We start from the raw sequence: 26,379 nt of genomic DNA, 5'->3' as shown, positions 1-26,379 counted from the left end.
CTCCGATAAGGTGTATCAAGCCGAATTTGCCGTACTTGCTCAATCCACTCACAACGTAATTCTTGGCCTCGATTTCCTACAACAGTGTGGTGCCACTGTTGACTGCGGTACTGGCGAGCTGTTCCTCTCTTCGCTTGCCGACCAACCTGCTACCTGTTCATGCACTCTCGCCGTCATTGAAGATGCAGTCTTACCGGCACGTTCCGTATCCAGAGTTCGGGTTGCTGCTTGCGGTGTCGACGCCGATACATTTGATGCAATTGTTGAGCCTGTGCCTTCGATGGTAGTGAAGAAAAGTGTGCTCGTACCTCGATGCGTCCTCTCTGTGGCCTGCGGGACGACTACATTGTGGGTGTCAAATTTAGCCTCCCAGTCTGTTGTGCTACCCAGCGGTATGCGACTCGCCTCTTTTGAAGTGGACACCAGACTCAGCATAGGCGCTTTAACTGATGACACGTCACATGAATCCCGAGAGCACGGGGCTGGCCCCGGTGTCCCTGAAGACTCGTTGCCTTTTCTCAGAATGATCAACAAGTCACTGTCTTCAGAGAAGCGTCAAGCCCTGGTCAGCGTCCTTAGCAAACATGTGTCATTATTTGATTTCGCGCAGAACGCTAACAAAGTTCGCGTTCCAACTACGCGGGCGCGCCACAGGATTGACACGGGGTCCGCGCATCCCATAAGGCAGAAGCCTTACCGCGTGTCCGCGTCAGAGCGCAAGATCATCGCTGAACAGGTGGACGACATGCTAGCCAAGGGCGTCATCCAAGATTCCTCTAGCCCTTGGGCTGCGCCGGTCATCCTCGTGAAAAAGAAAGATGGGTCCTGGAGGTTTTGTGTCGACTACCGGCGTCTCAATTCTGTGACGAAAAAGGACGTGTATCCACTTCCCCGGATCGATGACGTTATTGACTGCCTTCATTCCGCATCCTACTTTTCATCTGTGGACCTCCGATCAGGCTATTGGCAGATACCCATGCATTCAGCTGACAAAGAGAAAACCGCTTTTGTGACCCCAGACGGCTTGTTTGAATTCAACGTCATGCCTTTCGGTTTGTGCAACGCGCCTGCAACATTCGAAAGGTTTATGGACACGGTACTGCGCGGCCTTAAATGGGAGATTTGTTTGTGTTATCTTGACGACGTCGTCATTTTTGGCCGCACCTTTGCAGAACACAACCATCGACTGGACGTTGTTCTGACGTGCCTTGAACAAGCTGCCCTTACACTCAATTAAAAAAAATGTCACTTTGGCCAACGAGAGGCGCTAGTACTAGGACATCTGGTGGACAAGCACGGGGTACGACCAGACCCACAGAAGGTCGCTGCAGTTAGCGGCTTTAAACAACCGCAGTCACAACGCGAGCTGAGGAGCTTCTTGGGTCTTTGCTCGTACTTCCGACGTTTTGTGCCCAACTTTGCCGATACTGCCTACCCCCTGACTTCATTGCTGCGCAAGGATAACCCTTTCACCTGGACAGCAGATTGCGATTCCTCGTTTCGTCAACTGAAGTTCCTGCTCTCTTCTGGACCCATACTTCGTCATTTTGACCCCTCTGCCACTACAGAATTGCACACCGACGCGAGTGGAATCGGCCTCGGCGCCGTCCTCGTGCAGCGCTTTGGTGACGCCGAGCATGCCATTGCCTACGCCAGCCGTTCGTTGAGCAGGGCCGAACAAAATTACACCGTCACTGAGCAAGAGTGTCTTGCCGTCGTCTTTGCAGTCCAGAAGTTCCGGCCATATCTCTACGGACGTCGCTTCACAATCGTTACGGACCACCATTCACTATGTTGGTTGGTTGGTCTCCGCGACCCGTCTGGCCGCCTTGCTCGATGGGCGCTACGTTTACAGGAATTTGACTTTGCAGTCCGTTACAAGAGTGGCAGACATCATGCGGACGCTGACTGTCTTTCGAGGCTCCTTCTACCAACAAGTGAATGTGACGCCGACAATTTCGATGAGTTTCTGGCCGCCATCGACGACATTCTTTTTCCTGATCTGGCCACCTTCCGGGAAGAGCAGCGTGACGACCGCAGCCTGGATGCCCTCTTCGCCTCAGCTGCTCAGCCAACAGGCAACAATGGCTTTGTCATCCAAAGTGGCCTGCTCTACAAGAAGAATTATGCGGCTGATGGTGCCCGCCTCCTCTTAGTGGTCCCTAAAAATTTAAGAACCCACGTGCTCCGTGCTATTCACGACGACTCGACCGCTGGGCACCTGGGTTTCACCAGAACATACCACCGCATTCAGGGCCGATTCTACTGGACCAGTATGCGACGGGATATAGAGAAGTATGTGGCCAGTTGTAACAAGTGCCAACAATTCAAGCGCCCTAATACTGCTCCGGTTGGACTGCTTCACCCTGTGGCGCCAACATCAGCTCCTTTCGAAATGATTGGAGCGGATCTTCTCGGCCCATTCCCGCGCTCAACAAACGACAACCGTTGGATTATAGTCTGCGTCGACCATCTGACGCGCTATGCTGAAACCGCAGCGATGCCAACGGCCACGGCTCTTGATGTTTCGAGCTTCCTCCTATCCTCCGTTATACTCCGTCATGGACCCCCTCGTGTTATTGTGAGTGATCGCGGTCGCCAGTTCGTGGCCGACGTAGTCGAAGAGCTGTTGCGTCTCTGTGCTTGCCAGTTTCGCCACGCGACCCCGTATCACCCACAGACAAATGGTCTCGTCGAGCGCACTAACAGAACTTTGACCAACATGCTTTCGATGTACGTGGATTCCAGGCACAAAAATTGGGATGACATCTTGCCTTTTATCACATACGCCTACAACACCGCAAAGCATGAAACTACAGGCTACAGCCCTTTCTATCTTCTTTATGTTAGACCACCCCGCAACTTCCTTGACACCATTCTACCTTTTACTCCTCATGGGGACTCTTCTATTGCCCAGACTCTCTGCCGCGCTGAGGAAGCACGCCGCATAGCTCAACTCCGTACGTTGGCATCCCAGGACCACTCCAAGATCCGCTACGATTCAAGACATAAGAATGTGTCATACGACAAAGGGGACATTGTATGGCTTTGGACACCACTTCGCAAGCGCGGCCTGTGCCAGAAGTTTCTGGCTCGTTACACCGGGCCTTTCGTCATCACCGATCGCCTAAGTGATGTAACCTACTCGATTGCTCGGCTCGTGTCCAATGGCTACCGGTCTAAGAAGACGCAGCTTGTTCATGTCGCTCGCCTGAAACGCTGTCATCCACGTGACTCCGAGTGGACGTAACAGTTACTCGCCCAGCGGGCTTCGTCTGTGAAGGGAGGAGTGTTACGCAAAAGCTACGGCAAGGACGGAGGAAGAGGAGAACGAAGTGCGCTTGTCTTGGTAGCAGCTCGGTGTCGGCGCGGCCCCTTATCATCAATTCATCTGTAAAATAAACGCACCCCATCGTAACAATATATCGATTCGTACTTTTTGTGTAATATATCGCTGTAACTTGTGCACAGCTGTCAAGCTTTCATCACAACTTATAGAAGTAACGACAGTTGGACGGGATAAGACACAATAAAATTAGTTTCTTTTAACCGTACTTACCGACATCACCAATAAATGCATTAGATTTTCATAACTTCCTGGCCATTTAGGTGTTACAGGCAGGAGTGAATTGACATGATGGTGATAAAAATGTATTTATTGAATGATCGTTCGAATGCCTATTATGTTGAATAGAAAGGGGAGAGGGGTAGGAGTATTCAGAGCCCTCTTGAAGCTGCGCATCCTTAGCGAAGCACAAGAGCGAGTCTAGAATGGCCCTGTCGGAATCCGCTGATCCATTTGCTGGCCTAATCAACTTCTCGTAGGACGACACTCGCACCGCCCTCAGGTGGGGGTCCCGCTGCTTAGGGTAGCACTGGCACTCCCAAAACAAATGGGCTGCGGATGGTCGCGTGGCCACGCCACAGTCAGGGCACCTGTGCGGCGCCTGGGGTGCTTCTTGGTCCTCAGAGGCTGCCGATGGAACAGGTTCCTGCGACGGAAGGGATTCAGGAGAAGGGAAAAGGGACGTCTCTCCCGGCGTGGCTGGTACTGTCGGCACCGCTCCAGCACGTCCGGTGTGAGGACGAAGCCGGAACGGAGCCTATGCAGCAGCACCTGCCCCGACCCGGGAAGACCCGCAGGAAGTGGGCTTGGGTCTGGCGGGACACTCGCACGGAGTTCCCTCTTGCGTCGGTTGGCTGCTGCTCTCAATAGCTCTGCCTGGGTCATACGGTGGTCCTTTTGTTGTGGTGCTTGTGCTGGTGCTTAGGGTTTCCGGAGGATATCGGGAGACGACGCGGTTGGAAAGAAGGGCCCACGCCACATCATAGCCTCTCTCATTTCCCTCGATGCTCTGGTGACCAGGGCTCCAATGAAGTGTTGCAGTGACCCCGCGGGCCTCCGCACGCCTGTAGTCGCCTGCTTGACTAAGAGTACTTCTGATGAGGCTGTGTGGCGAGACTTGCAAGCATGCAGCGCATATTGGGAGTCAGTGTATATATCGGTGTGTTTTGCCAGCGTGCTGCTTGATACCTGGTCTATTGCCCAGTCTATCGAACGGAGTTCAAGGTCCAGTGGGTCGTCGGCATCAACAGTTATGAAGGTAGAATATGTCGCACAAGAACCTACTACGTGGTAGGCGACTACTCCGTCACTGGTGCGTGGGTCGAAAGCTGCGTCAGTGTAGACTTGTTCTTGGCTTGGTGGTGCGACATAAAAGCTGCTAGTTTACGTAAATAGTTCTTGCACAAGATTAATAATTAAAGCATGCCTGAAGGCAAAGAAGCGCTGTTGGATACGATTGCAGCAGGAACGTGGCTTCCGTCATACCTCGTGCTAAGCACATAGAAGCGAACCACTGGTGGGTCCAAAAATGTGGTACCGAACCTTTTAAGGAAAATCTGCATATGAGAACCTATGAGCCGGAAGTGTCTACAGGGTGCATTGTAGACCCTTGCTGTTGTAAGAGATATGGTACGGAATATAAAAATTGCCAGCGTTCAACGTATTTTTCATGAAAGAGACACTCGCAAGGCATGATGAGTATTGTTGCGAGCAATGAAGCGCATGGAAAGCTTCTGAACTGATTCGAGTGTTACTGCAAATCAGTCTTTAGAGTCGCAAAAGACAAAGCCTTATTCAAGTTAGGAGCGAGCAATAGTTTCTTACAGTAGTTATAGTAGGATTTTAAGAATGTTGGTACAAAAAAAAATAATCAGTGCCATTCCACTCATTGAAGGTGGATGACCAGCGAAGCTGTATATGTGGTGATTGATCGTTGCTTCGCTTAAACGTTCCAAGTTTGCGGGATCGGAGACACATAGACGGTTCGCATTTATTTCTCGTCGTGCTCCTGACGGGCTGCACGCCTACGCTGGCCCGCTCGTCGTCGGTGGTCTCCTTCCGCCGCGCCCATTCCCTTTTCTGTTCACGCCGGCGTTCTAGGTAGATACGCTGTTCTTCTTCAGACCGCAGAACACGCGGCCTACTCATTTCACAGTCAGCGCAGAACTGAAGAAAAGAACAGACGTAGAACATGACGTCAGGAGACAGAAGACACTCAGATTGGTTGGCACTATTCTGAATACGCGAGATGACATACTGGTGTATGGTGTGAACGTAGACATGGCTGACGCTGGTGAAAGTGTGGTATCTGTTCTTTTCAGCTTAATATATGATAATGGTTGTATTTGGACCGAAGCTATTAAACTTATTTTTGCAAGTTGGCGTAGTACTTAACGTCTGGTGAACCATCGCCGCGGGTCGTCCCGGTATTTCACTGTCTTCGGTACCGGCCCACGGTTTTTGTTCTGTGGACATCGCTCCGCTGAAAACTAGCCATATAGAGGTTCGCTGTAAAAGAACGCGACAGAGATAAGACAGAGTCCGGTTTGCGTTATTAGTAATGATTTGTCCTTCTGTATTAAAAGATTGGTTACTTGAAATATCAACATCAAATACATATATGCGTTGCTATGGTGCTTATTGTATCTTAGCGGCAAGGTCACGTAGGTCAAACGCGGAGCACTCTAGTAGTGCAAGGCATGTGCAAGCGCGAGCTGCTGTGTCGAGAATTGCACTGCATCGATACTGTGCCCTACCTTTAGGAGCGTTCTCTTCCATACAAGAAGATATATACCGATATGGTAATATTATCTTGTGCGGTAGTGTTCAAACGTATGCGGAAAAACGGAGAACCATTTTCCAGATGGTGGGGAGGGACGCGACTAATGTAGTGAACATTTTGCCGAGAGTGGGGTTAAAATGAGTGGTTAATCAGTTTTATACCCTATGGTATGCTGTGGACGTGTGGTGGATCATGTGGCGCTCGGTTAGTAGCGCTTCAGCCACTTTATACACACATACGTGCCCTCCATCACTGAGGCGTTCCCGAGGTGCCCAATGTGGAGGCACAAAATCGCGCACGATGAAGAAAGCAAGGTGAAGTGCTGTAGTGGCAGGAACGGCTGCTGTCACAGCGTAGTGGGTGAAGTGATCAACACTGACGATGACCCATCGGCTCGCACAGCTGATGTACCGAACGGACCATAAAGGCTGATACCTACGTGCTTGAGAGGATGCTCTGTGAAAAGTAGAGGTTAAAGTCGAGAAGGCGTTTGCGCCATTGACATGCGGTGCAGGCAACAATGCACCTGTGGGCAAAGCTGTATATACCACGCCACTAAAAGTGCTGGTACAAACTCGCATATACCTCCAGCCCGCCAACGCGAGATCTCTCAGGATCGGAATGAAAAATATCACAGACGCGACGGCTGACTACAAGAAGGCACTTCCAACTATCAGACATATGGTTGTGGCGGTATATTATGTTGTCTCGCATAGCGAATTGAGAGCATTGACGAAGGAATGCGTGGAAAGGAGAGATGGCAAGGAAAGCGGACATCTGATCAAGAATAGTAACAATCTAACAATAGTGTTCGCTCTGCTCCAAGGGCATATAATGAAGCATCCGCACCTACATATCTGTGTGATGTGCCGAGACAAACGCCGCGTCAGCGCTACCGGAAAGCCGTGAAGGGAGTCCGCGCCAGAGTGCTTGCGGCAAGATCTGTAGACAACTTGGATGTCGTTCTCAAGCCGCCGAAGTGCCAGAAGTGAAGGCTGCCCGGGGGATCCCTTAGGAACGACAACCAGCACAGTGCGTGATGGTCCATGATGACGCAGAAAAGACGGCCATAGAGGTAGGGTCGGAACATCACGAGATCCAGCGCAATGAGCAGGCATTCTTTTTTTGGTGACAGAATATTTGGTCTTTGCTTTCGTCCCTGTACTTCCGGGAGGAAATACAGGGGCGTTCTTCCTCCGTAGGGCTGTACGGGGGCTGTACTTCCTAAGTATGGCTGGGCCATGGAGTTCTGCTGAGGGGCGTCATCAGTCTAGGTAGCCACCTGACTTGTGCGTGCGTCATTGGTGTTGTAACCTTAGTATGCTGGTGGCTCTCCAATCTTCTGACGAATGACTGCTGCATGGTCGAAGAGAAAAGTTGTACGGATTTTTGGGTAAGCAGGAAGACCTGGCGGACCACCCCTTCACGAATGAAGGCCTTAATTCCAGGCAGGCGAGGAACCTTTATTTACACAGCCCCGTCATCAGTCTACCCATATGGTTTTTTAACATAGCCTAGTATGGAACTAATAAAGAGCGCATTGTATATTTTGCTCCGATTGGTCTTTTCTGTTATTTTCACCGATTTGATTTATTTAACATTAAATTCTCTACAGCAACCAACGATGCTATTGAAGTTACATTAATGATCGAGATAGTCAGGGGGGCTCGTTATTTCTCCTTATATAATGCATTCGTCAGCGGAAAGCCCTGCTTGCGACGACAGTTGGTCAGCACACCAGATTTTACTTGGTAGCGATGCGATGTAAGCATAGAAACGCGCTTAAGCGAAGTCCACGAAAAGGAGTGCGGAAACACATGGACTACGTGTGTGCCATGGTTCCTTTCACATATGTCTCTTAGGTGCGTTTCGATGCTTGCAATGCTCAACTAAATCGTCATACTAGCAGTAGTAATGCAGGTTGTCGTCATTAGCAGATACTTGGTTGGGGCAGGCAGCCGAGAAACTATCTATTTTACCACATTATGGCCGACATTAGGATTGAAAGTTTCAAGTTTGATTGCTAACTAAGATTTGCGCATGGCGCGGCAGTGACTAGCTTTATACTTTTCGCGGAATATCTATGCAAGAGTTGAATTGGACTTCGAGTATGTTACCCGCCTCAACTATAACCGTCTATTAGACGCGTGCTTCAGTTTTGCTGCTCCGCATGCACGACAACTTGTACGCTCTGGCTTCTGCGGCAAATTCATCACTGTATGGGCGATGTCCTGCACCGCAAAAGTCTACCCGCTAAAACAAAGTAGCGCCGGTGATTTTCCCAACTTAGCCCGCTCACCGACGAAATCGCCGCAGGTCATGTCTTATGCTCTCCAGAGCGAGCCTCTGACGTTGTTAACTTGTGTTCATTACAGTGAGTATCGTCAGTGGAAGGCTGGGACCATATTGTTTCCCTGCCACGCAATAGATTTTTTCAATGTGACGAAGAGGTGCATTTCACCCAAGCGCATCATCTTGTTCCTATTCAATGGCTGTTCCAACTCAAGTGGAGTGTTTGCAAGTTTGATTTAACAATAGCCACAGCTAGCACTCGCAATGGGGGCAACACGATTTAAGCCGCATGCTTTAACGAGCTAGAACGTTCGACCGCTAAACGACGTGGATAGTCTGCATATGAACCACAAACTTTCTTGTGTGTTTTCAGCTTGCAAGAGGCATTGAAATCACCACCATGGCATACCTTGGCGATTTAAGGGTACCATATTCGAAGCAAAATGCCCAGCAAAAAGCAGCGGGGATGTACCAGGCCTGCCTTGCCTTTGCCAAGTCACGCAGGACGGAAGTAAGCATCAATCTTATTTCAATGGCAAAGGAGAAAAAAAATTTTTGGACGTGAACATAATAGACGCAGCTAGATTCAAAGGTGATTTGACTGGACTGTCACTGCGGGTACTACGTCGTCGAAACGAAACTATATAGCCCAGCAGATTGGATACATCCTAGCACTTACTATTTCGGCTCCAAATTAGCGCAGCAAAAATACTAGCATTGTAAATAAAGTTACATTCTTTCCTGGGTAGCAAGCCGTAAATACCACGGAGCAGTGGGAGTCACACTATCCAGCTCTGACCTGGAGGTGAAACTGGCATTTGTGGGTCAAGTTAGGTGGGCGACAGACCTCAGTGGGGCCTTGGACTTCGGACCCCACTCATAACGTACGGTTCCCATTTGCGCTTTCACTCTTTACAATAAAATTTTCAGTAAATAGAATAATTGGTTGAAAGGATGGGCCACGTTCACCGCCTTAGATATAAGCAGCGCTGGCTAACACAACCAGGGCTATTCGCAAACACAAGCGGCCAAGAAAGTGGACATCGAGTAACGGTGTGGTAGCGTAAGAATTTGTAAAGCAGCACACGCGCAATGCCGAACACCTGCGTTTAGTCCCCGCATGCGCAAAACTATCTCCTTTCATTTCCCGTCGTCTTATTATTTCTTCATTTCAGTTAGGCATAACAATAGCTTTTATTGGACTTCGTGTGACCTTATTTTATTGCATACTCTCAACATCAAATATTTCCATATCTTTGTTAGTAGTCATAGAACGTTCACATTAATTATTAGAAAATGTGGTATAGAAAAAATGTGCTGATTCAACACGCATGTCAGTGTTCGTATGAAGCGTATCTTTAGTGAAGCGGTTGAATAAATGCTATACAACTAACAACGATGTGCACAATTCAGTATACTTTCATCATGTGCCACGTGTTATGTGATGCAATCATTGGGTTGTTTTGCGCGCCAATGAACGCAACTTCTGTAGTTCTTGTATTACAGTTCCACAGCCCACTCTAGCGGATAAGCCAAAACTTCACACCGGCCAACAGTTTAAGTCACGAAAAATCAATATATTGTAAAGGCGTTTATTAGGCACCATGCTTTTGGGCCGACCGTTAGCTTAGGGTCTGAGATCTCAGCACGAGCGGCGTTTGACCCGTGTGAGATCGCGTCACTCTTCAGCAAGTCTTGCCATGCCAGAAATTAGCGCTTATTCAGATACATCCGCCTAGTACGGTAGAATTGTGTCGATGGTGTGCGACGGGTGCCGCCCGTACAGAAAAAAAAATTGGTGAAAAGCCAGTGGTGGTCTGAGTAGCAGTGCAATACACGTAAATTACAAAGGGCAGAATGGTGTCCCAATTAGAGCGGACGGAAGCGACGTACATGGCAAACATGTCCCCTAGCGTACGGTTGAAGCGTTCTGTAAGGCCATTGGTTTGTGGGTGGTTCGCCGCAGTTGTGCGATGAACAACGTGGCCCTCATTGAGAATGGCTTCAGCTACTTCGGACAGGAAGACACGTCCGCGATCACTGAGCCGTTCCTGGGGTGGCCCATGTCGCCGGATGAATCGTCGAAGCAGGAAGAAGGCAACATCGCTCGCTGTAACTGCCGGTAGGGCGTCTGTTTCGGCGTATCGCGTCAGGTGTTCGACTGCCACAATGGCCCAGGGATTTCCAGCCGACGTCAGGGGAAGGGGCCCATTCAAATCAATGCGGACGTGTCAAAATGGCCGGGTAGGGGAATGTGAAGGTTTGAGACAGACTGGCGAGAGGCGGGGTACTGGTAGTCGGGACAAAAGCGAACAAACTTGTGAACGTAGCTGCACATCCCGCGCCAGTAATACCACTGTTGAAGGCGCTGGTAAGTCTTTAAAACTCCGGAGTGCGCACACTGTGGATCAGCATGAAAAGCTGCGCATACTTTGGAACGCAGACTGCGGGGCACCACTAACAACCACTGGCGCCCGTCATGGCTTTAATTGCGTCGGTGCAGCAGGTTGTCCCGCATGGCAAAATGACGTGCTTGGCGACCGAACGTGCCAGTGCTTGGTTGTGCTGAAGAACCAGGACGGAACTCTATCAGGGTGGCAAGCCAATGGTCCTTGTGCTGCTCAGAAACGATGGTGTTAAAGTCTATGGAAGAAACAATAATCTGGGATAGAGAGGAGCAGGGATTCTCAGGCAAGGGAGAGGGCGTTGGCGTCAGAATGCTGGCGTCCGTTGCGGTGCAGCACGTGGATATCGTACTCCTGCAGGTGAAGTGCCCATCGAGCAAGACGGCCCGTGGGGTCCTTCAAGAACGACAGCCAACATAGAGCATGGTGATCTGTGACTTAGTCAAGTGGACGGCCATATAAATAAGGCCAGAACTTAGTCAGAGCCCAGATGATGGCCAAGCAATCTTTTTCTATCACAGCATAATTTGTCTCAGCTTTCGTTAGCGTACGACTTGCATAAGCAACGACAGTACCGAGGCCAACTCTGCTGGCATCTGTAGCACCTCAGTAGGAGCTGTCGAGTCGTAGTGGTGCAAAATGGCCGGAGTCGTAAGCAGATGACGGAGCTATGTGAAGGCCCCGTCGCAATAGAATAACCACAAAGTGAGGGGCCCGTTGTGTGTAAGGCGCTTCGTCAGTGGTGAGATGATGGCGGCGAAATTCCGAATAAAGTGTGTGAAGTAAGAACAGATACCAATAAAACTGCGCAATTTTCGACGGTCGTTGGCTTAGGGAATTCGGCGATGGCCTGAACTTTGGCTGGATCTGGGAGTATCCCATCCTTGGATACGACGTAAACGAAGATTGTCAGCTGCCGAGCTGCAAATCCGCACTTCTTTAGGTTTAGTTGTAGGCCGGCGTTTGTTAAGCACGTCAAAACACACTGTACGCGTAAGCCTACTTGTAGGCTAAATCCGCAGCATACGACTGCCAGAATCCAGATGCGAAAAATAGTTCGGCATTTTCCGTCCGTGAGGGTCATCGACGACGCCCTGACGGCATGAATTCGTGACGCGTAGTCACGTGATGCACCGTCCATCCCGGAAAAGACGGATTTAGTCCGTCGTGTGGATCCACCATAAAGATAGCTAATATGCATATGCTGACGCAGTATGCGGCTGCATTCTATGGACATTACGTACACTACGTGTGTTCCTGCATTTAGCCATGTTGGTCGATCACGTAGTTTCACTCAAACAGAACTAGGAGGAAGATATCGTTCCTGCGGTTACAAAAATGCCGATGTGGAGAAATGACCTACCGGCGGTTTTTATTGCTGGGTGCATGGAACCAAGCAACTAAATTTTTTTTACGAATGTTCCTTTTGTTTCTCATTTGTTGTTTGACGCATAAAACTGGAGATATTGGTTTGACTGCCATCGGTTGCAAGCTGTCTTTCCGTCCACTTGCCCTTTTTCTTAGAATTCCTACAGCAATACAACTTAAACGTATTTCCCCTGGGCTTACGTTGGATTTGTGGTATGTTGGCTTCCTGCGGTCGCGAGCGACAAGAAGCCTGCGTTTCCCTTATTCTGGTTCATCGTATAGAACGTCTGAACAACGGCAGCCTTCGATATTTTCGGGCCGCATGCGAGTTTTCTTGTCGCCACGTGCCTGCTCGTGACGTTGACTAACTGCGCGACGCTTAGAATTAAGAGGACACGCCCATCCGCTGCAACAGCCATAATTGGTGCTGGCTAACACTGTTTGGGCCAGACCTGGTACAGATGCACCAATACGAAAGAAAATGGGCAAGTGCATAGATGTCGCCACAGTTGAGATGCTACAGCCTGCCACACCTAATGGAGAAGGCGCGGATTAGGCATTACCTTTCTCGTTTTATTTTTCAATTACGTTCAAAAGCTTCCAATGATGTCATTTATTCCGTTTTGCGTTTGCAAAGCTTGGAACGTGCAAACGCACAGTGATTTGCCCATCTGGCTCTCAAGTGTGCCAGTTGAGTCCACAGCTGCTGTATTGACCAAAGTTATTGCTCTTTTAGGACATCCGAGTGTGGTATTGCCTTAGAGTTCCGCATTGAGAAAATAGTTTTGATTGAGGTTTCTTTGCATGATTTCTGCATATGTGAGTCAAACAAATATACTCTCTTCCCACGTGTTAACAAGTTTAGCAACATGAGCAGTCTGCATTTTTGAACATTCACAAGTACACGTGTCAGATCGTACTTGCCTGAAAGTTGAACGCGTGGGAGTGTGTGCTGGTGCCCGTTGGTATTAAGCTCCTGCTTGTTACCGTTTTCCTGATTTTATTACCTTTCCAGTGCACGGCAAGCAAGAGCGATTAACGTGGTCAACCCATATATGCCACTTCACGTGTCCACTTCTCATTTGTCAATACTACTCTTCATAGTGCTTGTAATTTTCAGCCCCCAGCGACGTTCGGCGCTTGGTTCAGCTGATAAGTGCCAGTTTACGTTTACGCGAATGCGCTGCAGTATGCCTTGTTCGATCCCAAACTGGCAGCTAATGTGCAGGGGCGTTGCTTCTCTGACCTAAGATCGAAGGATGAAATTACCAGCGCTTGAGAGGTCTCTTCAATTCTTAAAAGCGTGTGAATGAGAGCTAGCTGGTACGAATCCAACGGTGAAAAAAGAGCGCTAAATAAACACGGACAAGAGAGGAACACAAGACAAGCGCTGAGTGCCAACGATTTAACCGTAATAACCGCCTGCGTGAGTACGCTAATACCGTGATGACAAAAAGCGGGAGTAGGGAGTTTTAGTACAGCGGAAAACAGCAAATGCAAGGATTTAGCGTTAGCGTTAGCGCTGCGTGCTGCAAACTGCGCATGCGCAGACTGTAAACGTAGCCAGAACTCTTACGTACGTACGCTATTTGCGGAATATAGCGTTCAAAGCTAGCGCACGCAAGGGATTCCGTACGTAGGGCAAGATGGCAGTGCCTGTTGAAGCGAGAGCCGTCTACTTCGGATCTATCGAGTCGTCGGCCTGCACTGTTCGGCTCATTCGTTCCCCACTAATGCTCGTGTTTGCTTTAGATTAGTATGATGATGCTTCGACAGCGGCGTATAGGTGACAAATGGGCGTTGTTTCCGATATACGTTCTCGATTAGCGGCGGAGTAGGCTTAACGAGAGGGTTTGCTCATGTTTGCTGTATCCGCCTCGAGATGGCGCCCAAGTGCATTTGCGTTAGCGTTTTGCTCCGTTCCGCTATTCTAAAACACTACCTTGTACCGCGCAGCGCAGCCTTTCTTTGGGTTAGCGTTGCGTCGCGCGCTAACACTAACTTAAGCGTTTTCCGCTATACTAAAGCTGCCTAGTAATCTGGCCATCCACTGTGCAAAATGTGGCTGCTATCCGGTTTTTCAAGAGACACTTCTTCTGCGCCGGTACAGAACCCAAGTAGCACGCGAGATATTCGAAGTGTTTGAAATTATGTGCAAAGCTGACGCATGCGTCAGAGCTTCTTCGATCGCTTTTACGAGTTTAGGCATCTCCGCCACTAATCTGATAATGTTTTAGTTTGACCTTTACAAGTACACTTCTTAATCACTTCACACAAGTGCGGTTGAAGTGCATGATAATTCGCCCTCCCCGCATCCCCCTTTTTCTAAGGTATATTTGTACATCAGCACAATAAACCCAATTAGTTGGCAGTCAGCACTAGAGCACTGCACGGGCCGATTTTTGCGGCCCGGGCCCGGCCCGGGCCCGTTTTTACATTGGGCGGCCCGCCCAAGCCCGATCAAAACTTTTATGGCGAGACCCGGGCCCGGCCCGGGCCCGGAAATAATCTCCGTTACCCGCCCGGCCCGGCCCGCCACCCCTTTACCTTAAGCCTGAGCCCGGCCCGAGCCCGACTCGAACCCGGCACCCGGCCCGAGACCAAAAAATACATGTTTTTCAGAGTTGAGAAGCCCGAGAATAACTCGCACAAAGCCCGAGCCCGGCGCGGGCCTGCGTCAAAAAGCACACGCCGTGCCCGAGCCCGGCCCGAGCCCGTGGAAAAGCTCCTCTACCCGGCCCGGCCCGGCCCACGGGCCGGGCCTGGGCCCGGGCTTTCGGGTAAGCCCGAGCCCGTGCAGTGCTCTAGTCAGCACTTGTCATGCGTTCCTCCCTTGTCCATGCTTACGTAGCGCTGTTTTTGCGACGATGGTTTCTTCAATTCGTCTGGCAATTCCTGCTGGACCTTTGGAAAGCGCTCGTAAATGTCAGCGAATTATACTGTAACAGGGTGTTTTATTTGATGATGTTTTGATTTATGTTCATCGCAGACTCATTATCTCGTCGAATGGATGGCATCCCTGGACCTGGACCTGATGAACAAGACAAGATTGGCTGCAGTCAACCCAGTTGCAATGATGGTGCGCAGTTCTCTTGACCTAGGAGTCAAGGCTGTGGTCGCCGTTGTACTTTTCGACCGGCACTTCGAATTCGGCAAGAGAGTGATGCAGGTGTGGAAATTAATTCTTGTTTATTGTGCAGCTTGCATAACGATGTGAGATCCACGTGTGTATGGTGCAGCAATACTGGCGATGAAGGCGGAATGAAGTTTGAACAACATGCATTTTCGATAACGAAGCCCAATCACAGTGTTTTTTAGCAACGTTGTAGTGATAGTGAATGGTAAGGCATGTTGACACAACATAGTTGACATAACGGAGCCTTATCACTGTGGTGGGCGTCTTAGCAAGGCTGTAGTAATACTGAACATGAACGCTGAATTATGTTTTTATGGCATGCAGTTTCTATAGCAAGGATATACAACTTTGCGTGCGTTATAGAAAAGCAGTAGTAATACAGTTGTTATGACGCTCTTTGGCCAAACTTGGCCCTTGCGCCAAAAAAACCTACAAATCATCACCAGTAATACTATTGTTGGAAGCGAATAAAGGTTAGTAAAGGACGAGCGTTTATTGGTGGTATATATAAAAATCGATATTGACATTATAGCGAAAAATTCAGGTGGAGTTGTCCCATGTGAGCTAGCCTCAAGTTTATCATGTTTGTTTGAATTTATGGCACCCATCGCTACTAATGCAATATTATCATTTATTTCATAGAAGCAAATAATGTGCAACGAAAATACCCTCTATGAGATTTGAGATTGTGATTCTTATGTTATAATCCATTTTGTAAAAACAGTGCAGACAACACACAGCCACGAAATAATTTGCAAAAAAGAGCTTACTAGCAATAGGTATTATTCATACAAGCGAAATGATATATGTGCACACAATATCTATTTCTTAATTCAAGGTCTTCACAGGCTTGGAAGTGGAGTATTGCATGGAGGGGGGTTACAAAAGGTTAAACAATAAAAAGGAGCAAAAATCTTGTTACACATAAACTCACCAAAATGGAACGTATACAATAGTGAGCGATAAAGGTGACTTCCAGTTCAAGCAATTCAGCTGGAGTAGGAAATTTGTAATTCTACAGGTAATTAAATTTACAACACAATCACATGACATATTCGCGTAATCAATTCAAAATCAACGTTTAAAATGTGCGCTTAACTGTTGTCTAAAAATCACGGCATTATCAGTATTAGCGGTTGTGTCAGGAAGATCATTCCAATATTTAATAGCCTGCGGTAGGGCGGATGAATTAAACACGTTAGTTTTGCCAAAAAGGCGTTGAAACCTATGTTCATTATGCAGATGTCTTGATAAACGGAATGTACGAGTTAAGGTTAAGGGAAACGAATGATCACTGTGAATTATTCTGTGCAATAAACAAAGTAGCGAAATAATTCGACGTTTTTCTAAAAGCGGGAGTGTTAGTGCTATCTTGATGCTTGTTATGCTAGAATGCATGCTATAATCTCTGATGATGAAACGAGCAGCTCGGTTCTGAATAGCTTCAAGGTGATTGATTAGATAAATTTGGTAAGGGGACCAAATGGGCGCATTATATTCAAGTTGAGGGTGGACAAATGTCAGATATGCTAGCTAGCGAGTAGTTCATTTATTTATTTATTTATTTATTTATTTATTTATTTATTTATTTATTTATTTATTATTTATTTATTTATTTATTTATTTATTTATTTATTTATTCATTCATTCATTCATTTATACATACCGTCAATCCAAATAGGGATGATAACAACATTTAAAATGTGCACCAACGTGTTGTCTAAAAATCACGGGATTATCAGTATTAGCTGTAGTACGTGTCAGGAATAAGGATTTGAGGAGCATCGTAAAGATTACGCTTCAGATAGCCGAGTGTACGTGATGCTTTTGCTGTAATTATGGTGGTATGAGTTGACTGTGAAAGAGTTGGTATAAGATGGACGCCTAGATTCTTATACGAGGATGGGCTGGAAAGAGAATGGTTGTTAAGCGTGCTAGCTAGCGAGTAGTTTGAGGAGCATCGTAAGATTACGCTTCAGATGGCCGAGTGTACGTGATGCTTACATCTATTACGCGTAAGTTCCTTCCTTTGGGGCCACGTTAAAGATCCCCTGGTGATTAAAATTAATCCGGAGTCCCCCACTACGCTGTGTCTCGTAATGAAATCGTGGTTTTGGCACGTAAAATTCCCGAATTCATTCATTCCTTTCCTGAGCATCGTGTTTCTGGGATCTGTAGATAGGATCTTAACGGGGTTCTAAACTACCTCTGATTGCAGTCCAGAAATAGATTAAATGTTAAAACAGACTACTTGCGAAACACTTGCCGCACAGTGTACTTCAATGTGTTTAACAGAACAAAAATTACTGGCAATCAAAGATCGGCTGTAAACACCTTCACAGTGCTCACGGTGCTTCTTCAATGCCTTGCACAGTAAAGGTTACGGCGGAACGGGGTAGTGCCCACAACACTCTGTTTAGTTTACGTAACCGGGGCGTGCAGTTCAAATTTAACTTGTGGACGTTCACATAGACGCCACTACTTCTTATTTGGCGCCTACGAGACACCAATCTCAGAGGCTATCCATAAGCTTAGGGTTCGAGTTCACGGCGTCTCATTCCTTTGCTGTGGCTACTAGATAGCTACGCACGGCTATTTTCGCACCAAGTGACATGATCAGAACATACCTTTTCTTATGTCTACGACAATCACACAATTGCCAAGGCTTGAACAAACTTAATATTCATGTTCGCTCGTGGGTGTACGACGGCTCGGCGCGCATTGGCTAAGCAATGGATGCCGTGCTCCGTGCATCTGGTGCATCTTGCTCCGTCTCCTAAGGATAACGGGCTTCGAACATAATGGCGACACACCTCGACGGTGTGCAACTCGTGAAGCAGACGACCTGTTCGCCAGATGTTGGCGTTCGCACCTTGAGTAATCGTCACCAACAGATACCAATTAGAGCCCGCTGTTGTCCTCAACGAGCCGCAGGAGCACAGCGAGCTCGTTTGTCGCAAAACCACACGGCGGCCGCGGTGTCTACGGATGCTACAGACACACCTAAGTGCAACTAAAGTGGCTAATTTATGTGCAGTACAGGGCTGATGTGCGCGCTCGCACTCATGTGCTCCAGTCTGACAGCTGATATTGTGCGGACCAATTTGGCGCTGAACCAGCCTGACCGACGGATAGTACCGGCTTGGAAATTGCGCGTTTTGAATCGCCATCAACAGCTCAATAGGAAACGGAAGAATGCCAAGGCGTCTAGCCAGGAGCTGCCAAGAGTGAGCGCGTGTTGGCAACCGTATGTCTGGTGTGACCTGATGTTTCGCACGCTTCGTGGCTAGTAGAGTGTTCAAATATGAGTTAGCGAGGCCGACCGCTACGAAACTAATAAGCAGTGTAGCCAAAGCTTCATTCCACGCGGCGGGCGCGGCCAATCGTTAGCAAATGATAGTCGGCTATAGTACGATAGTTGAACTAACGGAAGTACCCAATTCCTATCAAAATTCAAAACGCACAATTTCGCTTATTTCAGCCTGTTTATAAGCGGTGTGTATAAGTACACCCTGTAACAGAAGGGTGAAATGCACTGATTCGGACACCCTTCTTGATGGATGTCAGCTATCGGCTATTAGTAGCCATCCAGGGAAATCTGGTATATGACGAAATGTAGCTGTCAGAAAGAGTGAGCAGAACGCTTTTCAAAAGAGAGTGTTTGAGAAAAACCCAAATTCGTGCTCCACTTGCTAGCCCCACGAGCCGTGCACGAGTGGAACATTTGGCACACGTGTGCACAGCAGCATATGCCACCCGCTGAATGTGTTTTTTGCAAAGCAAGAGGCGTGGTTCAGGGCCCCTTCAGGACGATGTCTTTGGGATATATCATTCCAAGTGTTGTAGTAAGTTAAAAAATATATTGTGTTCATTGACAAACCAATTTTATACTTCTATAAATTTCCTTCTCATGATCAGGGTCCCTTGTGAGTAATTGACCTAGATAAACGTACTCCTTTAAAGACTCTAGAGGATGACTACAAATCCTGAATTCTTGTGCTCTTGCCAGGCTATTGAGCATTCTCTTTGTCTTCTGCATATTCATCTTCAACCTAACTGTAACACGTTCTCTGCTAAGGTCCTCAGTCATTTGTTTTATTTCATGTCCATTGTTGCTGAATAGGAAAATGCCATCTGCAAACCGAAGGTTGCTGAGATATTCGCCGTTGATCCTCATTTCAATGCCTTCCCATTCTAAGAGCTTGAATACTTCTTCTAAGCATGCAATGAAGAGCATTGGAGAGATTGTGTCTCATAGCCTGACCCCTTTCTTGATAGGTAACTTTCTACTTTTCTTGTGGAGAACCAATGTTTCTGTGGAATCTTCGTAGATATTTCCCAAAATATTCACGTATGCCTCCTGTAATCTTCGATTTCGCAATACCTCTATGACAGCTTTGATCTCTACTGAATCAAATGCCCTTTCATAATGTATGAGCGACGTATAGAGAGGTCAATTGTACTCCGCAGATTTTTCGATTGCCTGATTGATGAAATGAATGTGATCCATTCTAGAATACCCTTTCCTGAAGCCAACCTATTCTCTTGGTTGATTGAAGTCAAGTGTTGCCCTGATTATCTTGGAAATTATCTTGGGAAATGTTTATACAGCACTGGGAAATCAGGCTAATGGGCCTAGAAATTTCAATTCTCTAACGTCTCCCTTCTTATGGATTAGTATAATATTGGCATTCTTCCAATTTCTGGTACACTTGAAGTCCTGAGTGATTCCGTATAATTGAGCGAAAGATTTTCGAGCATGATATCTCCTTCGTCTTTTAATAAATCGACTGTTATTCCTTCTTCTCCAACAACGTTTCCCTGGGTCATGTCATTGCAAGGCCCTTCTAACTTCATCGGTAGTTTTAGAAGGAACCTGTGTATCCTGTTCATCACTACTTGGAATGAAAGTAGCCTGGCTGCTTTGGGTACTGTAGAAGTCAGTATACGATTATTGCGCTGCTTTTACTATGTCATCGAAATTGCTGATGATATCACCCTGCTTATATTTCAGTGCATACATCTTGCTTTGTCCTATGCCAACTATTATTATCGCTGATTTCATGCTGCGCTCATATTTTACGGCTTCCTTAATCTTTCCCACGTTATAATTTCGACTATCTCTTAGTTTCTTCTTGTTGATCAGCTTTGACAGTCCAGCGAATTCTATTTCATCTCTTGAGTATGACATTTTCATCCTTTATCGCTTGTTTATTAGGTCTTTTGTTACTTGTGAGAGCTTACGTAACTGGTTGCCTTGGTGCCTTACCTCCCACTTCAATTGCTGCTTCTGAGATCAGCCTAGTTACGGTTTCATTCACTACATCTACGTTACCTTCATCGTTCTGTTCTAGAGCCGCATATTTGTTTGCGAGCACCAGCTTGGATTGGTCTATTTTGTCCTTACTGCGTCTAGGTTGGCCTGTTTCATCTTTTCTAATATTACTCTTTCCTGTCTTCACATTGATAGACATTCTAGACCTCAGTAACCTAAGGTAATTGCACTTTACCCCACCTAACACTTCTACATCCTGCACTATGCAGGGACTGGCAGAAAATATGAAATCTATTTCATTCCTTGTTTCTCCATTAGGGCTTTTCCAGGTCCAATTCCTAATGCTGCGCTTCCTGAAGAAGGTATTCATTATTCGGAGCCTACTCCTTACCGCGAATTCTACTAACATCTCTCCTCTTGCATTCCTAGAATCGATGCCGCAGTTGCCAATTGCTTGCTCACCAACCTGCTTTTCCCCCACTTTTGCATTGAAGTCGCCCATGACTACAGTATACTGAGTTTGCACCTTTCTCATTGCTAATTGAACATCTTGATAAAACTGTTGTATTTCTTCATCGTCGTCACTGGAGGTTGGGGCGTAGGCTTGTACTACCTTTGTTCTATATCTCCTATTCAGCGTTATTATAATGACTGCTATAGTCTCATTAAAGCTGTAGAATTCATCAAGGTTGCCCGCTATGTCCAATTGGATTAGAAATCCTTCCCAGTGTTGTCTCTTATCTGGAATACCTATGTAGCAGAGGACGTGGCCGTTAGTCAGCACTGTATAAGCCTCACCAGGTCTTCTAACCTCACTAAGGCCAATAATATCCCAGGCAATGACTGATAATTCCTCAAACAGCCTGCTAGGCTAGCCTCACTCGAGAGCACTCGTGTGTTGAACGTTACCAGGTTCTGTTGCCAGTGGTGCTCTGTCCGGATCCAGATATTCTTAGCATCCTCTGACGCGTCACAGGTCCGACCGCCGCCTTGGTGAGGTGCTCCGCCGTTGCTGGGGACTGAGGTCCGTGGGTTAACGGTTGTGGTCATGAAGGAGGTAGTGGCCGAATACAGCCCCAAGGGAGGCTAATTCCTGTTATGGTGAAAGTGTGCCTATGTTGAAGCTGAGTGCACCTTCCTAATTTGGTTCCACCTGGACTAGTATAGCCCCACTGGCACTCAGCAACTTTTTTTTGCCGGTGTCAGGCGCCACTGCAAGCCTGAAAGGTAGTGGACTAGAGGAGAATTCTAATCTACCACCTTCGAATTAGAAGCCCGGTTTTCTACCACTGCTCCACGCCACTACCTTTTTCGCCAATAGCCCTCCGCTACTGGTATAAAGATTTCTGTCTACACCCACTTCGCCTATATGTAACTCGACGTCCCAAATCCACGCAAACTGGTGGTTGCTCCAGTGACACGTACGCCTAAATGATGCATTAACATGACGAAGAAAACAGAGCTTCTTTTGAAATAGCTGAAGACTGCCCCGTTCCGATAAGAATAGAAGATGGCTGCCCGCTGAATGCTCTAGCAATGGCTACTCGGAGCTGCTGGGGAGAATGACTTTATTTGCGTATACAATCATATTGTTCTTGGCAGTATAACTTCGTCGGGTTCATTGTACACCTATACGACATGATTCTGCCAACTCTTCTTCACTGAGGATCGAGTCTAGGCGGCATTTCGATCCTTACGTTGCAGGCCGCCGCAATTTTTGACAAGTTTCCTCAAGCAATGAAGTGGAAGCGGTCCAATCGCAGACGCCTGCACCACCCTCCAAATGCGTTTTTTTCTTGTTTCCCTGTGCTAGATCCACCTTACTGATTTCCTCTCCCATTTTGCGTGTTGCTTGGCTCTTATCAGCCAATTCGGTCAGAAGAAAGTGTCAAGGTAGGCAATGCTATTTTAATTGAAAGAAAGCGAAAGAGAGCTCGTATAAACCAGGAGAGCGTTTGATAGGGTTGTTGCATCAGCGGCTGCGTAGACGTGATGTCAGGAGATTGCACTTATGGCCGTTGTTATTAACATATGCTAATAGTACTTGCCTCCTTCGGCTAAGCTTCTTTTGAACTACAGCACCGATGACAGAAAAAATGGAAGCCATTTCACTTTGTGAATGTGGGCTATACCAGCGGAGATGTTCTTCGGCAGTATGCACTGCACGCGGCCTCTCCATACCAGCGCGCCTACATACTAACTGTCTATTTGGTTCCTTGCGCTGGCGCCGAAATTCAGCAGGTGGCTTGTTTGAAACTATTTGTTACACCAAATTATCGATGCGCACTACGAGCATTAGCGCTCCCTCGGAGCAGCCGACCGGAGCAGCCGTGTAATTCAGTGGAGCTGGGGTAGCGGTCATAACCACATCACGTTCACGCTTCATGAAATCTCGAACAATACCAATCACCATAAAATTCGTACACCGCACCACTGAATCCGAAATGTCTCTCCAGAAAGTTTCTCTGAAATTTTGCATCGCACCCTTGTGCTTGTCCGATTGACTGGCGTTTTACCTACGTCACTCCGCCGCATTCTCCGCTTGCGTACAAGTTACTAGAAAACGTAGCGCTATCTTCGTTTGCGTAATTTCTTTCAATATTATAGGTATCCGGCACATTCAAAAAGGAAATGCACAACACGAAAGTGATCTTCAGAGTCGCCTATGCACGGGCAGCTCACGCGCCTTTATTCCAAGCTGCGACACGACACAGACATTTATGACCCCACAATATAGCGTTATTTAAGAGAGGAGACTAGTACCTGCCAATAAACTTGTATCAAGCAATTAATATTGAGCAGCGCCTATACTTCTTGCGTACTGGAAGCAGTGCGGCCCAAACTCAACCAGCGCTGTTTTCTAATACGAGCCAGCGAGCTCCAGCGAATAAATGTGCGTTCACAACACAAACCAGTGCGCCCCAGCGTCATGGCAATGAAACCAGCGACTCGTCCAGTGTGACTCGGCTCATATCTAGCGATCTCACCGGTGTCCCTGTGACTCCCAGCGAGTGCCAACGCCCCCATTGCTATCCAGTGTCAAAAACGCGCTGGTTTGACACTGGGAGGCACTGGAGGACGCGGGTTTTTGCTATAGGGATGTCTCCCCTCACATGGACTTTTCAATATCAGCGCCTGAGTATTTCCGTGTCGACGCAAAGCAAACCAGTAGGGCATGTGCTGACATTTTTCGTATTCAGCTTAGGCGTTGCGCTGCTAAGCACGAGATCGCGGGATCGAATCCTGGCCGCGGCGGCCGCATTTTGATGGAGGCGAAATGCAAAAAGCCCGTAAGCTTTCGATGTAGTGCACGTTAAAGAACCGCAGGCGGTCAAAATTAATCCGGAGCCCTCCACAACGGCGTGCCTCATAATCTGACATGGTTTTGGCACGTAAAACCCCAGAAAGAAGAAGACACCTTGCGTAGCAAGTTGAAAGTTAGGAAACCACCCAATGCTACATGTCACCGACCCCGTGAACGAGGCGCAAACGCCGGACGAAATTCCAAAGCCGACTTATCAGCTTCCGAAAATAATCCCACGAAAGCAAGGACAATTAAGAATGGGCCCTCTGGTGCGCCAGCGAACTCTCCTCCTCCGCCTTCCTTCCTCCTCGTTTCTCCTCTCTTTCGCGCTCCTTTTTCGACCGTTGCGCCGCCTACACCACTTGAAACACGTGCACTTGTTTATCTTTCACCGCTGATCAGGTTCGACGATCGCCGACTGTGTTCGTTGCTATCGTCGTGCTCCTAGCCAGTCGGTAGACGCTTCTCGGTCGAAAAAGGCGATGGAGCGTGATCGTAAACAAACGCAGCCAGCGCCCGGGGGCTCGACGGTCCACCTGATGCCATTAGGCTAATACCTACGCGGCGTCGGCCTCGGACAGGGTGTGCGAGGACGCGGCGGCATTCTTCAAAGCGTGACGCTACTTTTTATATATAAGGGCTCTAGGTTTTCGCGCCACCGTAACGTGACGAACGTGGCGTCGCCAAGCTCCACCGACGCTGGCTAACGCGCACACTGCGTCGGACTACAACGTGGCCTGAAAGGCGTCGCCATGTTGCTACCACTTGTTTTCGTAACGCTAAAAATATCCAAGTTATGTGGAAACAACGAGCACTTGCAGCTAGCACGTACGTAAGGAGAATGTGTACAGTTCATTGCGCATACTTAATTGACAGACCAGAAGGCTATTTGTAAGATTAGGACTCAATATTTAAGGTGCAATAAATGGTGCGTTTGCAGGCGCCTCAACTAGAATGACACCATAGTGAGGGAAGCTCAATATCGCGTTGATTGCGCCTCTCGCCTGAGTCGCATTTAGTCGTGTGCGCTTGCGCGCGTGCGCAAAATTGCAACGTGGGGGTGCCCTTGCGGTTGCTGATTTCATTGCGTGGGCGCTATGGGTAGCCTTTCCGCTAGGATTGGTTATAATAACTCCTTTCGCCAGGAAAATGGTTCATAACGTCTATGTGCGTTTTGCTCACTTCTTGCGTACAGTCACATTCAAAAACGGTGTGCTGTGCAGCACTACAACTATCCCCGAGATGTACAATCTCTCAAGGAACCATGAGCAGCTAAAATGAGGGCTAAGTTATTTTGCTATTTACCTTTGCTTCCTGCGGCTCACAAATCCATTGCTGGATGGTGCTGCATAAACTTAACAGGAATATCCTCGCCGTGGGATTTTGGAAGTGTTGACACCTTTTTTTTTCGTTTTTATTCACAGATAGAGTACAGCAAAGAACAAGCCGAGTGGCTAACGGAGTGGCGCCTGAGTTCTGAACGTAATAACCTCAACGACTACGTAAGTCTTCTCAGGGAATATGGCTTCAACTCACCTGATGACGCGCAGCTGGCCTCGAAGATACTTGGATACGAAAAAGAACGTGAGACGTGTTCATGTGCTTTTTATCCTGTGTATGTAAGTCGTGGGGATAGCGTTTGCGCTGCTTCGAGCAACCTCGTATGTGCTGTTCTGTGAGAGCGCGTACATCGTCATCATGTAGTGACATAACGCTTGATAATATTTCCTTGAATAATTCTCCAATGATGTTTTTAACAAACTTTGACAACATAAATTACAAATGTATATGATTTTATTATAGTTAAAGGAATCAAAATAAAAAAGATATTTTGCGGTAATGTAATGCACATCGTAAAGAAATTCCTGTGAAGCTGCTTACTACCTTGATGAAACTGCGTTATCACATTCTAAATCTTAAAGCGACATTTCTGCTTTCACATGATCTCTTACCACGATATTTAGCTTTCTTCAAGTTTGATAATTTTAAGTGTACCCTGTCTGCTTAGGCTACGACACCGTCCTGTGATAGTTCATGCTTTCCACAGAGTGATTCTTCTACTTTTCCGACCACTGGCTATTTAGCGTTGCATACGACTTCTCGTAGCAGGAATAATGTATGGCTTATTGAAAGTGTTCTGCAGATGCCATTTCCCAAGCCAACGCTTCCTTCACCTGTCCCAATTATTTATCAATGTAATATAGCCCTGGGTCAAAATTATCTGTTCAGACTGAATCAGTGCCTGACATAAACCGCCGTATACTTATATCTCTGCACTATAAGTATAAGGATACGTGTTATTTCCAATCACGCAAGTAATCTTTTTGCGTTTACAATAAGGACAAATGTGTTTGTTTCTACATTAGTCGCAGTATTTCAATATGCCCCTAAATAGCACCACCGTGTAGAAACAAATATTCGTAACACAAGAACAAACCCGTGTGCACTTGACTTACTTGCCTATTCGAAGG

At 47.5% G+C, this 26,379-nt stretch overlaps 1 protein-coding gene and 1 pseudogene across 1 annotated transcript in view; both read left to right on the top strand.

Moving 5' to 3' along the window:
• Positions 1-3,979: 3,979 nt before the first annotated feature.
• Positions 3,980-26,379, top strand: part of LOC125944346 (neprilysin-3-like) — a 75,122-nt gene continuing 52,722 nt past the window's right edge. The window contains exons 1-4 of the mRNA XM_049664741.1: positions 3,980-4,156; positions 8,794-8,931; positions 15,183-15,362; positions 25,333-25,492. Of these exons, the coding sequence (XP_049520698.1) occupies positions 3,980-4,156; positions 8,794-8,931; positions 15,183-15,362; positions 25,333-25,492 (655 nt within the window). The remainder of the gene's footprint in view (positions 4,157-8,793; positions 8,932-15,182; positions 15,363-25,332; positions 25,493-26,379) is intronic.
• On the top strand, positions 5,627-5,806 carry LOC119446913 (U2 spliceosomal RNA; annotated as a pseudogene).

Source organism: Dermacentor silvarum, chromosome 3 (genome assembly GCF_013339745.2).
Source record: "Dermacentor silvarum isolate Dsil-2018 chromosome 3, BIME_Dsil_1.4, whole genome shotgun sequence".
NCBI classification, from domain to species: domain Eukaryota; kingdom Metazoa; phylum Arthropoda; class Arachnida; order Ixodida; family Ixodidae; genus Dermacentor; species Dermacentor silvarum.
Note: the sequence above shows the minus strand (reverse complement) of the source record. Positions and strands in the feature narration are given on the sequence as shown.